The sequence below is a fragment of the Mytilus californianus genome, unplaced genomic scaffold, assembly GCF_021869535.1.
Source record: "Mytilus californianus isolate M0D057914Y unplaced genomic scaffold, xbMytCali1.0.p SCAF_9, whole genome shotgun sequence".
Classification (NCBI taxonomy): domain Eukaryota; kingdom Metazoa; phylum Mollusca; class Bivalvia; order Mytilida; family Mytilidae; genus Mytilus; species Mytilus californianus.
Window position 1 is genome coordinate 14,809,553 of NW_026262745.1, and position 15,231 is coordinate 14,824,783.

At 33.0% G+C, this 15,231-nt stretch overlaps 1 protein-coding gene across 8 annotated transcripts in view; it reads left to right on the forward strand.

Annotated features, from left to right (window-relative positions):
- The first annotated feature begins 607 nt into the window (after window positions 1-607).
- LOC127713928 (histidine N-acetyltransferase-like) overlaps window positions 608-15,231 on the forward strand; it is a 156,199-nt gene continuing 141,575 nt past the window's right edge. For 4 of the 8 annotated variants that reach the window (XR_007987541.1, XM_052219879.1, XM_052219877.1 and 1 more), the window contains exons 1-2: window positions 4,734-4,850; window positions 6,487-6,704. Coding sequence is in view for 5 of the 8 variants with exons in the window: in XM_052219879.1 (XP_052075839.1) it covers window positions 6,531-6,704 (174 nt within the window). In the remaining 3 variants the exon portion in view is untranslated. Of the gene's footprint in view, window positions 623-4,733; window positions 4,851-4,902; window positions 4,990-6,486; window positions 6,705-15,231 lie in introns of those variants that run through there. The other 4 variants (XM_052219878.1, XM_052219874.1, XM_052219881.1 and 1 more) reach the window with 4 other exon arrangements.

Below are 15,231 nucleotides of genomic sequence, written 5' to 3' on the forward strand. Positions count from 1 at the left end.
CATATTTCGAGAACGGCGAATGTGACGCCACCCAAATTGGAACTTGATCTGTGTTTGGTGGTAATAAGTATTGTGGATAAGTTTTATTACATTTGGTGGAGGCAAACTAAAGTTAAAGTGCGGAAACGACAAATTTAGCAATTCTTCCATTTATAAAGAGGCATAACTCAAGAACATTAAAAATGACGCCACCCAAATTCAAACTTGATCTGTGTTCGGTGATAATAAGCATTGTGTATAAGTTTTATAACATTTGGTTGAGGAAAACTAAAGTTAGAGAACGGAAACTAATTTTGGGATGTACGGACGGACGTACAGATGGTGAAGGGTAAATTTAATGCCCTACTCTGCCATTATTCTTGCTTTAGTGGATACAAGCTAGACATAGTTTTTATATTATATATATGTTACCTATGTACTATTTATACAGTGGTCACTTAAATACTCGTATCAACCTTGTATGGTTAGTATGAAAGTTAGTGTTGATATCATTGTCACATATGTGTGACATATTTACCTTTTACAGACTTATAATTTGTATACACTTTTCAACCTACTACCTTGGTCAGTCTGTAACAAGACCTATATTTAAAAGGTAGAATTTAATAGCCTTTGTATCAAGGTAAAATAGTTTATATTATATTGAAATATCTTTTTGATTAATGTAATATACTGGACAATAGACAAAAGATAATATTTATTTGCGCACACTTATATAATATCAACTTAATCAATATATTTATATTTTAATCTATTGATTATTTGTTATTTGTCCTTTTTTGAACATTGTATAGACACCTTTTTGTTGACTATCATATTTATATTTCAATGAATATTTTATTTGTTTAAACTATTTTTCGCATAGGCAACATGACATTATGCACATCATTTTGTTTTTATATATGAATACATTGAGATATGATGAAAACCTCATTGTGAAATATGTATATCCTTCCACGTGCTTCCCATGGCAACATCAGAACTATACATAGGAAAACAGACAAAAACAACCTTGATATAACTAATTATTTCATAATTGAAACATGTAAATGTAATTATACATGTAAGAATGCTTTTTTTTGTAATTTTAAAGGGCTGTAAAAGCTTTACTCGTGCGCACATTTTTATTATGACGTGCTTCCGCGCTTTTCCTGATTTACATTCATCGGGGACGCTCAAAGCCAATTATTTGAAAGCCAAGGATGTATTACTACCGAAACACGTGCAGAACTATATGACCAAACGGAACATAAAATTCAGTTATGGTCCTATCTTTCACACCAACGATTCTGTTCCTGGACAGAAATTGAACAAGTTTATATTTTAGTATCATCATTATTTTGAGATCACCCCTATAGTAAACTTGTATGATTGTAGTCTTATTCTCATTCGGACTCCAAGTCCGATAGTTATAATAAATTTTTATGTGGAGATTTACAACAATAATTACCAAAAATAATAACTGGTTAGATCATACAGATTTGTCAGTCACAATAATAGTCTGCACGTTGGCTTATGATTCATCAACATGTTAAATATCGAAATTTGTATTAAAATATATAACCACTGTATGCTTAATTATCATAATTCTTAGAATTTAGCTGTTATCTACGGTTACATAACTTTGTCAATTTTCAGTTCTAACTGAAAGAAAACGCCACTCTCCGTTTCAAATATATTGATTTTTGACAGACGCAAAAATGTCGCTGAAAGAAAATGCAATGATACGAAGAGTGTCGATTGAGGATTACGATGCAGTCATCTCAATTTTACCCGGGAAAGACTATGATGGTGATTATCTGCCGGATTACTTTCACATGTTGATGAACAATCCGTGCAATAAAGCTTATGTATACATCTTAGATGGCAAAATCTAACGGCCTGATTTATGTACAAAACAATTAACGAAAAACAAATATGATATACAGTTGTCAGCGTAAATTGTTCCACCGAACAGAAGTTCCCATGAAAATTTTGTTATAAACAATGCCAAAATATCTGTTCCTATTGGACCAACTATTCTATACCCTGTATTCCGTTAGGAACAAATACTGTTATATTGGAAATAATACAGCATATTTCTTCCGTTTGGGACTTATATTATGAAGGAACTTTTATTTCATGACACAGAAACAAACGACTAGTCTACATTTTCAACTGACCGTGCTTTTTTTTATTATTTAATTATACATGTAATTTTGTTTTGTTATGTTTGTTTGTATTATCAGGCTAATAAACATTCATTAATAGAACCTTTATCTGAGATAGAAACACTTGAAAAAACTAAAGTTCTGAATTAACACGACTAAATTCAAACTATAAAAGATCAAGACTTTTACTCACTGATGTTTAAAGATAACCGAATTATTATGGACACTGTTCCATACCGACTTATGGATTCGAACGTTCCGATGATACTCATGGAAAGAACAAAAGCTGTCACATCGTATCTCGACGACAACAAGAAAAGTATTGTAACCCTTGGAAGTTATTTCAAGCTTAGCAATGGTGAAATATTTTGTAATTTGGATATCTATGGAGATGTAGGAAAGGCATTGGCCACTATATTTACATTCATATTCAAAATTTTGTTGAGCACATTAAGGATATTTTCACGATTGAAGTTCGTTGTCACGAATCACCGCCAACCATAGACGAGGCAATGTCAGAAAATGGACTTATGTTAGTACCTGTTGGTAAATTTTCCCGAAAAGAACTTATATGTGTTGAAAAATCATATTATCCAAATGCTGGACAAGCTAGGTTGTGAATGGTTTCATACAAGTGATTCTTCGAGGCTTACATAGACAAACATCATCAATCTTTCTTACCTCACAGTGAATAAGGCTGCTCTGTGAGAGAATTTTCTGTGTAAGTGATTTAGTCTTGTTTGGTTCTGATGAGCGTCGAAAATTGGTAAATAAAGTTGAAATTGACGATTTTTGACGTTTCCTTGAATAACAGATTAAAAGAAATCATAGTTCAGATGTTTTACGTTTATTTGTTTCTATTGGTTCCAAGATGAACAACTTTAAAATGTGGCCCTCTATGCTGCTTCAGTATGCGTAACACACAAGTACTCGAGTTTAGATCATCTGGAATGGACAAAAATAAACAAAATTTCTCCTCGAATCCCTTTTTTATACCAAAATCAACAAACATAATAATTCTGTGAAAACCGTAATAATTTCTTAAAGTTGATAATTTTAATTGTTTGTCCTGATTTATTTTGTGCTGCTGATTTTGACAAGACGTTGACTCAATATTGCTGGGTAAATTATTCTATTCAATCTTATTTGTGACACCTTTTTTAACTATTGACATTCATTTGAATGTAATCAACGTTTTCAAATAATTGAAACTACATATAACATTGTACTTAAAAGGGCTTGAAATTCTATGCGACTGTCATAAAAGTGAGAGGTGTAGCTAGCTATACAACCAGGTTTAATCCACCATTTTCTACATATGGAAATGCCTGTACCAAATCAGGAATATGACTGTTGTTTTCCATTCGTTTGATGTGTTTGAGCTTTTGATTTTGCCAATTGAGAAGGGCCTTCCCATTTTAAATTTTCTTTGGAGTTCGATATTTTTTTATTTCACTTTTTTCATGCATGATGGATAAAGACTGGCTCGTATGGGACAAAAATGTGAACAATTATATGTCCAATATGGACTTCAAAAAGACACTCATACAGTATGATTAGTTATAGAAGGTCTAGGAATGACAAATTCACAGTCCTAAAAAGGAAAATAAACAATAGAGAATCGTCTCTTGTCGTAATCATTTGTTTTGATTTTCCCGTGTGCAAATCAAATACCCAAATCTAGAAAAAGACAATTATTGCTGTTGAAATTAGATTTATTCTAAGTAAGTTCCCGAGGGTAAACTTTTGCTGTATAATTAGAAAAGAGAGGCGAAAGATACCAAAGGGACATTTGAACGCATAAGTAGAAAATAAACTGACAACGCCATGGCTAAAAAAAGAAAAAGACAAACAGACAAACAACAGAACACAAAACACAACATAGAAAACTAATGTTTGAGCAACACGAAACCCACCAAAAACTTGGGGTGATCTCAGGTGCTCCGGAAGGGTAAGCAGATCCTGCTCCACATGTGGCACCCGTCACAAAATTCTTGATTATTTAAAGGAAAATTTACCTCAAATAATAATAATTAGTGTTATCAATTAACTTAAATGTAGACCGAACTTTGAACAACTGATTCATAACAATACAGGAAAAAGCTGCTATTAAAGTGGTGCAATGAGTGCCCATAGGAATACATACAGACTGTTGATACACTTTATTTACAAAACATTATAAATTTATGTTGTCAAGGACAAAATGTACAGCTTAATTAGCTCATGACAGCTCCATAAGCATATATACCATATATACCCCCCCCCCCCCTTTTTTTAGAATTATGTTGAAAGATTATGACTGCTTTTGTTTATGGTGAACACCTTGTATTATTTAGAGTATATTCATTGAATTTTCTTATCTTATCTGAAACTACTTAGACACTTTCTAATAAATATGTATTGCATTACATCATATTTAGACAAAGTAAAAAAAAATCAAGTCTAACAATAGACTTGTTTTAGTGGATAAAAGCTAGACAGTTTTAATATCATATATGTGTAACCTATATAATATTTATAAAGTGTCCACTTAAATGCTCTTATCAACCTTTTATGAACGTTAGTGTTGATATCATTGTCACGTATGTGTGACCTATCTATAGACCTTTCATTTGAATACACTATTCAACCTTGTACTTTGATAATCTGGTATAACACACCTACATTTATTATGTAATATTGTGTAGCCTTTGAATCAAGGTAAAGTATATTATATTATATTGAATTAGCTTTTTTAACTTATGTAATATTTATTTGCTCACACTTTTTTAGCTGCCCGTCCCCGTAGGAATCAATGGTTTGTCTTTTCCCGTTCTAAACGTCTCATTCTTAGTACCAGGTGAGCTATTATCATCTCTTTGCGTCAGTCGTAAATTGTAATGTTTGCTTCACAGTTTAAACTTTTTCTTCTGAAATTGTTTTAATATTTGAAACTTGACAACAATGTTCATATCGTACACCTTATAATTGTATTTGTGCTTTAAAAATTCAAGAAGTTACTGCGTACTGATTGGCTGAAATTTCGTATATCTTATGGACAAAAATGAAAATAGTATTTTATAATATAATATCTGACGCTCTTTTCTGCTTTTACCTTCATCAGAAACACTCAAAGCCAAATATTTGAATGCCAAGGATGTATTAGCTATAGAACATGTCAGTACCGGAGCCCAGAACTAGTAATATGGCAGTTGTTTTTCACTTGTTCCGTTGATTGATTTTGTCAGTTTTTATAGATTTCCCCTTTTTGACTTTGCCTTGGAGTTCGGTATTTTTATTATACTTTTCCAATTGCAGCGGTATCCACCCAATGCTATAAAAAATTAAAACAATACTTAATAAATTGTATACGTCCTAAAAGCTTTTCTTGATTTACATACATCAGGGATGCTCAAAGTCAAATATTTGATAACCGAGGATGTCTTCTCCGAAGAGCCAGATTTGCCATTGAACTTTATGAGGTGTATGTTAAATAAATTTCATCAAATCAATATTCAAACCAGTTGGAAGCTAGCCTGACCGGGATGATCATTAGCACGCATATATATATATGTGTTTAACAAAGTTTATAGTCCGGAGAAATTTAGGTGATTAGATATTCAATTGATTGCTGGGACGATTGATTCTTTCTGACCGAATAAAATCTGTAAACAGAGAAATAACAAAAGTTCACTAGAAGGTACATGTACAATGCAAATGTAATAAACCCAAAAGAATGGAATGAGCAATCATATCCTCGCATCCCTTTTAAAATGTCAAACAGACATTATAAGGAAAGGACAATTTAATCCGAAATGGTTATGTTATTTTCTTTTTTCAAAATATTGGCGACAACAATGTTGTAAAAGCTGAAAAATCTGTTTCCGCGTGTCAACGATATAAAGCTTCCCCAAACCCTAAAATCCACCAATCGCGTTACAAAATACTGAATGTATGGTCTTGTCTTTCACACAAACAATTCCGTTCCGAGACAGAAATTGAACAAGTATATATTTTTAGCATAATCATTATTTTTTAGATCTCCCCTATAGTTAGCCTCTATGATATGTAGTCTTATTCTTATTTGGACTCCTAGTCGGATTGTTATTGTAAATTTTTATGTGGAGATTCAAAACAATAATTACCACTAGAAATATGATCTGGTTAGATGATAAAATTATGTCAGTCACAATAAAAGTCTGCACGTTGGCTTATGATTCATCCACATGTAAAAAATCGAAATCTGTAACCACCGTATGTTAAATAGCATAATTCTTAGAATTTAGCTGTTATTTACCGTTACATTATTGTCAATTTTATGTTCTGTATGAAAGAAAATCAGCACTCTCCCTTTCAGGTATATATTGATTATTAAGACAGACGTGAAATACAGGCACGAAAATGTCGCTGAAGGAAAATGAAGTGATACGAAGATCAACGATTGAGGATTACGATGCAGTCATCTCAATTTTACCCGGGAAAGACTATGATGGTGATTATCTGCCGGATTACTTTCACATGTTAATGAACAATCCGTGCTATAAAGCTTATGTGTACATCCTGGATGGCAAAATAGTATGTTAATATATATATATATATATATTTGGACTTTCTTGTATTGAGGATTGACCATGCAGCTCGGATCCTGTATCGTTCGGTCATAAAACAAGATCATCTAAACATTAAAAAAAGATGAGTTGTAAAAAGAATAAATGAATGAACAAACAAGCAAAATAGTAAAGACCCGTTCCCTATTGTTAATTTTCCTTTTTTGGACCGTGATGTTCCTTGAACACCAACTTAGTAACGGTATTTATCTTTCACAACTCGTTCGTTATGCCCGTGTCTGTATTGATGTTTTGGATTTCAGTGAATCACTGCATGATAAATTATTAGGTCAAAGATTTCGTTACCACAAATTACTTAAAACCTTTGATACATTCTTCCATAGATACAAAACTTTCGTTTGAAAGATTGGATGAACCTTCGTATTTCAAACGGGATAGCACATCCAAATTTTTAAGGACTCCGAGATGTTGTTTACCGAGCCAGGAAATTTAGATACGATATTTAGTAAACTGACCAATCCTTCAAATAAACTTATTCTAAAAGGTTACGAATTCAACAGTGTAATTAGATCTTTGAAAATTGTTTTTATTGGTACAAATATTGATTTTGTTATCAGTAAATTAAAATCAAACTAAATATTATAGTATATGCATATGCGCGTTCGTGGCTCTACAATCTGTTGACACCTGTATCTTGGCATTGCACAAAGTCATGTTTTTCTTCGACTGTTAATGACGTCTTTACACTGAATCCCTTGGATGTTGGATGACTACTGATTGATATTTAAGTCTTAGATGCATGATATTTGTATTAGTTGTTATTGACTTTGAACTAGGTGTCAGTAACTGCGAGTACTCTCAGATCTGTTTTAGTGTTTTTCTTGAGTGGAGATGTATAAATGCCCTGCCTTGTCCGGTCTGTGTTTTTATTAAATGTTTTTTTCTGATTTGTATCGATCTGATGAATTAAGCCGTTTCCAACTGATTTGTATAGTTTGTTCTTATGTTGTACTGTTACACCAGGTTAGGGGTAGGGTTTGGCGTCAGCAAACTAGTTAAACCCGCCACAATCTGTATGTACCTGCTACAAGTCAGAATGGTGTAATTCAGTGGTTGTCGTTTGTTTCTGTGTATCATATTTGTTTTTCGTTCATTGTTTTGTACATAAATCAGGCCGTTATTTTTCTCGATTGAATTGTTTAACATTTGTCATTTCCGGGCCTTTTATAGCTGACTATGCGGTATGGGTTTTATTCGTTCCTGAAGGTCGTACGGTAACCTATTGTTGTTAACTTTTAAATTGTCATTTGGTCTCTGATGGAGAGTTTTATCATTTGGAATCATACCACATCTTCTTAATTTTAAAAGAGTAAGCTGAATATAATTGCTTAACAAATCTATAACAAATTTGAGTCCTTTAGATATAAGTTATATTTACGTCATCATGAAATCTACGGATTCCGCATTATAGTTCACCCCGCGATATAGACAAGGATGTCAGTCCAAATTTTTTGAAAGAAATTCTGTAAACTACGACTTACCTCTGCTAGTTTTTGAAACGGTAAATTACTAATATACTTGGAGTAAAATGTATATGATGCACCAAACGGGGGTGGGGCAATGGTGGGACGGGGTTTGAACATAAAAATTTCGGTACGGTTGTTTGGCATCTATTTAACCACACCCACTTCATTTATATGTTAAAATTTGGGAAAATTCCCACCCATTCACATATTTCACAAGAAATCAAAACCGATCTATATATTGTCCAGCTATCAGACATACAATTTACGATATCCGTATTAGATTGTAATCACATGGGATCATTCATATTAATAAGATAGAAAAGATCAGTACACAGTTTTACCAGATATCTTGTCTGAAGATGACCATTTATGACCGATTGACATCAATTTTAATCTTTCCATTAATCAACCATCCCCAAAAATAACACATATAAGCTGCACATCAGTGTGAAGCTTTATATAGGTAGATACCTCCTTGTGAATGCATCTGACCGGTCATAAATTTTCAAATGAATTTTTATGGGCACTGCAATGTTTGTGTTTCGAGACTGATTTGCAGTTCTGGTAAACATATTTTCTGTTTTTTTCTCTCTCGAAATTTGTCGTTATCAGAAGAAAAGATGGTTATCTTGTTCATTTTACAGGGTATAATACGTCAATTAACATTATCTACCTGGACCCTGTGGTGGCGACAGGTAAACAGATATATGTATGCATAGATATTAAGATAATATTTTATTGATTTTTCGTATCTATTCTTCATATTCCATGCTGATCGGAGGAAATTAAACGATGGTTCAGGTGAAATGCAGAGTGGTCATCTATTAAGAGCAGAAAAGACATTTAAGAACAGCTCTTTATAAGAACCAGGCAGAGTGCGATATATGAGGGTTTCAATTGTTTTCTATAAACTGCCTAGCTGCTCAAAAATTAAATTTCAGTGGGAAAATATGAGTGGTTGCTATGGTAACGCACACTCAATTTTTTGGTAGTTAAGCGTGATAAAATCTTTCAAAAATCAGCTAAATCACTACAATTCAGAGCCTGATTATGAATAGAATCAAACTTTTTCTGAAATTTTCATATACAACATTGACATAACTTGGTTTAAGCTTCACTTTTCTTAAGATTGCATTTCAACCAAATTTGTACATTTTTTTTAAAAATATACTAGAAAATGCATATTTTCAACTTTTCTGAATCATGGATTTTTTGTGAAATTATCAAATTGTTTCGTGTGTTTTTCTGAAAAGTGCAAATGTGTACAGCATAGTCAGCATTATAGTAAAAAAATTTGAATACTACTGTACCAAAATAAATACTATATTGCATTTTATCACCATAGCAACCTATGTTTTCCTTCGAAACGGAGTTATTATTTGTATAATTCTGCAGTATAAGGACTGTAATGTCTTCAATTGCTTCCAAACCTGTAAGAAAATACATAGACGCATATATACTCAGCATAAGTTTTTTACGCTTAACTACCAAAAAATAGAGTGTGCGTTACCATGGTAACCACTCAAATTTTCCAACTGAAATTTAATTTTTTAGCAGAATTCAATTACTGCTTCTACTAGGAAATTTATAGATCAAATTTGAAACCCTCATATATCGCACTCTGCCTGGTTCTTATAAAGAGCTGTTCTTAAATGTCTTTTCTGCTCTTAATAGATGACCACTTTGCATTTCACCTGAACCATCGTTTAATTTCCTCCGATCAGCATGGAATATGAAGAATAGATACGAAAAATCAATAAAATATTATCTTAATATCTATGCATACATATATCTGTTTACCAGTCTCCACCACAGGGTCCAGGTAGATAATGTTAATTGACGTATTATACCCTGTAAAATGAACAAGATAACCTTCTGTTTTGAAATGTCAAGTTTCGAGAAAAAAAACCCCAGAAAATATGTTTACCAGAACTGCAAATCAGTCTCGAAACACAAACATTGTAGTGCCCATAAAATTTAATCTGAAATTTTTTGACCGGTGAGATGCATTCACAAGGAGGTATCTACCTATATAAAGCTTTACACTGATGTGCAGCTAATATGTGTTATTTTTTGGGATGATTGATTAATGAACAGATTAAAATTGATGTCAATAGGTCATAAATGGTCATCTTCAGATAAGATATCTGTTAAAACTGTGTACTGATCTTTTCTATCTGATTAATATGAATGATCCCATGTGGTTACAATCTAATATGGATATCGTAAATTGTATGTCTGATAGCTGGACAATATATAGATCGGTTTTGATTTCTTGTGAAATATGTGAATGGGTAGGAATTTTTCCCAAATGTTAACATATAAATGAAGTGGGTGTGGTTAAATCGATGCCAAACATCCGTACCGAAATTTTTATGTTCAAACCCCGTCCCACCATTGCCCCTCCCACGTTTGGTGCATCATATACATTTTACTCCAAGTATATTAGTAATTTACCGTTTCAAAAACTAGCAGAGGTAAGTCGTAGTTTACAGAATTTCTTTCAAAAGATTTGGACTGACATCCTTGTCTATATCGCGGGGTGAACTATAATACGGATTCCGTAGATTTCATGATGACGTAAATATAACTTATATCTAAAGGACTCAAATTTGTTATAGATTTGTTGAGCAATTATATTCAGCTTACTTTTTTGTAAAATTAAAAAGATGTGGTATGATTGCCAATGAGAAAACTCTCCACCGGAGACCAAATGACAAAAGTTAACAACATATGGTTACCGTACGACCTTCAGGAACGAACAAAACCCATACCGCATAGTCAGCTATAAAAGGTCCCGAAATGACAAATGTAAAACAATTCAATCGAGAAAACTAACGGCCTGATTTATGTACAAAACAATGTACGAAAAAAAAATATGATACACAGAAACAAACGACAACCACTGAATTACACGCTCCTGACTTGTAGCAGGTACACACAGATTATGGCTGGGTTTAACTAGTTTGCTGACGCCAAACCCTCCCCGAACCTGGTGTAACAGTACAACATAAGAACAAACTATACAAATCAGTTGGAAACGGCTTAATTCATCAGATCGATACAAAGCAGAAAAAACATTTACAAAAACACAGACCGGACAAGGCAGGGTATTTATACATCTCCACTAAAAAAAGACACTAAAAACAGATCTGAGAGTACTCGCAGTTACTGACACCTAGTTCAAATTCAATAACAACTAATACAAATATCATGCATCTAAGACTTAAATATCAATCAGTAGTCATCCAACATCCAAGGGATTCAGTGTAAAGACGTCATTAACAGTCGAAGAAAAACATGACTTTGTGCAATGCCAAGATACAGGTGTCGACAGATTGTAGAGCCACGAACGTGCATATGTATATAAAATAATATTTAGTTTGATTTTAATTTACTGATAAAAAAAATCAATATTTGTACCAATAAAAACAATATTCAAAGATCTAATTACATTATTGAATTCGTAACCTTTTGGAATAAGTTTAGTTGAAGGATTGGTCAGTTTACTTGGTTCGTATCTAAATTTCCTGGCTCGGAAGACAACATCTCGGAAACCTTAAAAATTTGAGATCCGGAACCCCCAACCCTCCATCCCTCCAAACCTAATGCTACATTGTATATTCAATTTTGTTGAACCTTCTCAAAAAGCACAGACAAGACTGTGAGTGAAACAATGCAGTTATATTCCCATTAGAAAATTAAACACCATCTACATATGTAATTTTTTACATAAAGTTCCATTTATACATCTTTTGAATGGATGTTGATGATAATGTTTATCTCCATTGTAGTCAGCAACACTTAACGATGGTAATTTAGAGTTAATGTATGATTTTTTGTATTTTCTTAAAGGTTTGGAAACAATTGAGGACATTGAAGTTCTTAAACTGCGGAATTCTGCAAATAATAATTCCGTTTCCAAGGAAAAAATAGGTTGCTATGGTGATAAAATTAATGAGTGTCTCACGAATTTTTCTATTTAATTTGGTAAAGTAGTATTCAAACTTAATTACTACAATGCTCTCTATCCTATACACATTTGCACTTTTTAGAAAAACACGGCATAAAATTTGATAATTTCACAAAAAAATCCATGATTCAGAATAGTTGAAAATATGCATTTTTTAGTATATTTTAACAAAAAGTCTACATATTTTGTTGAACTGCAATCTTAATTGAAGTGAGGCCTAAACCAAGTTATATCAATGTTATATATGAAAATATCTGAAAAAAAGTTTGATTCTATTCATAATCAGGCTCTGAATTGTAGTGACTTAGCTGATTCTTAAAAAAGATTTTACCACGCTTAACTTCCTAAAAATAGAGTGCCCGTTTCCATTGCAACCACTCATATTTTCCCACTCAAATTTGATTTTTGAGCAGTATTCAATTACTGCTTCTACCAGGCAATTTATAGAAAAAAATTGAAACCCTCATATAGCATGTATATCACACACTGCCTGGTACTTAATTAAGAAACAAGTTTAACTATCATTGTGAAGCCGACGATAGAACCCGTAATACAAATACCACAAATCAATATAAACTTATGAAAGAACAATGCATATCAATATAGTATGTCATTAAAAAGTAGTGTCATATTTATATAAAATCTCGCAAAATTATGACCAAGCTACGTGAAGCTATACAAGATTTTAGATGCACGTCTATTTTTCTACTATGGGCTAGAAGTAAAATATCAGTCATTTCCAAGATTAACGTTGATAATTCCAAGATTAAAGATGGAAATTCCAAGATTAAAATTGGAATTTCCAAGATTAAAGTCGGAATTTCCAAGTTTAATGTTGATAATTCCAAGATTAAAGTTGATAATTCCAAGATTAAAGAGATTAAAGTTGGAATTTTCAAGAATAAAGTTGGAATTTCTAAATTTAATGTTAATAATTCCAAGATTAATGTTGCTAATTCCAAGAATAAAGTTGGAATTTCCAAATTTAATGTTAATAATTCCAAGATTAATGCTGCTAATTCCAAGATTAAAGTTGATAATTCCAACATCAAAGTTTCATTGCGTACATAATGTTCAAATTCAAGAAATAAATCACAGTTTGGAATTTAAGCACCGTTTCTAAACCAAAAACAGTAAATATTCATACTGGTACATCTTAAAACACTTAAAACATTTAATAGAAACAAGAATATGTGTCCATATGACATAAGGCCGCGCTTGCAATATCACATATTCGTGTTCAGTGAAACGAAGCCAAATATATCTGTCTAAACCCTAATAGTCTGTAGCATTTAAGTTCAACCCGGTTTTTGCTGAGATTTGTGTTTTCAGCCTCTTTTTATAAGACCGCAAAAAAATTTTTGTGGTCGTATATTGGTATGACGTTGGCGTCGTCGTCGTCGTCGTCGTTGTCGTCGTCGTCGTCGTCCGGCGTCGTCCGGCGTCGTCCGAAGACACATTGGTTTTCGCACTCTAACTTTAGTTTAAGTTAATGGATTTCTATGAAATTTTACCACAAAGTTCAATACCACAAAAGGAAGGTTTGGATTGATTTTGGGGGTTATGGTACTAATAGTTAAGGAATTAGGGGCCAAAAAGGGGCCAAAAATAAGCATTTTTGTAACTTCCAGACATAACTTGTGTGTAAGTGTATGGATCTCTCTGACATTGTACCACAAGTTTTCATATCACAAAAGGAATGCTGGGATTGATTTTGGGGGTAATTGCCTCAAAATTCTAGGAATTAGGGGCCAAAAAAGGGGCAAAAAACAAGCATTTTTCTAGTTTCATGACAATAACTTGTGTGTAAGTGTATGAATCTTTCTGAAATTGTACTACAAGGTTCCATATCACAAAGGGAAAGCTGGAATTGAGTTTGGGGGTAATTGCTGTAACGTTTAGGAATTGGGGGCCAAAAAAGGGGCAAAAAACAAGCATTTTTCTAGTTTCCAGACAATAACTTGTGTTCAAGTGTATGGATCTCTCTGAAATTGTACTGCAAGGTACCATACCACAAAGGGAAGGCTGGGATTGAGTTTGGGGGTGATGAATCATAAGGGGGTTCAAAAAATTGGGGGGGGGATTTTTTTTTTTTCCTTTTTTTTCTTTTTTCCTTTTTTTTTTTCTTTTAAAATTTTCCATTTTAAGTTGGTTATTTTTGATTTATATTTAAAAGCAAATAATAATGATATGGTAGGAGATACGCACCAAACAGGATGTGTAAATTATTATATAATAAGTATTGTGCAATAGCAAGAAATTTTCAATTGCACAGTATTGCACAATAGCAAGAAATCTTCAATTGCACAGTATTGCGCAATAGCAAGAAATCTTCAATTGCACAGTATTGCGCAATAGCAAGAAATCTTCAATTGCACAGTATTGCGCAATAGCAAGAAATATCCAATAGCACAATATTGCGCAATAGCAAGAAATTGTCAATTGTACAGTATTGCGCAATAGCAAGAAATATTTAATTGCACAGTATTGTGCAAAAGAAGATACTTCGTATAAATTGCTTATTTCTTGACCAATTTCAATGGGGTTTTATTCTTGAATTCTTGGGGTTCTTTAATATGCTGAATCTAAAGACCAAAGAGCAGATAACAGCCGAAGGCCAACAATGGGGCTTCAACGCAGCGAGAAAAACCCGCATCCGGAGGCGGGCCTCAGCTGGCCCCTAAATATAAAAGTGTACTAGTTCAGTGAAAATGGACGTCATACTAAACTCCAAAACATATAAATGAACTAAAATTAAAAAACATACAAGACTAACAAAGGCCAGAGGATCCTGACTGGGGACAGGCGCAAAAATGCGGCGGGGTTAAACATGTTTTGTGAGATCTCAAACCTCCTCCTATACCTCTAGCCAATGTAGATTAAAGAAACACACAGCAATACGCACAGTAAAACTCAGTTTAAAAGAAGTCCGAGTCCGATGTCAGAATAGTTAACAAAAAAACTAAGCAAAATGACAATGATACACAAATTAACAAAGGACTACTAGCAGTTACTGACATGCCAGCTCCAGACCT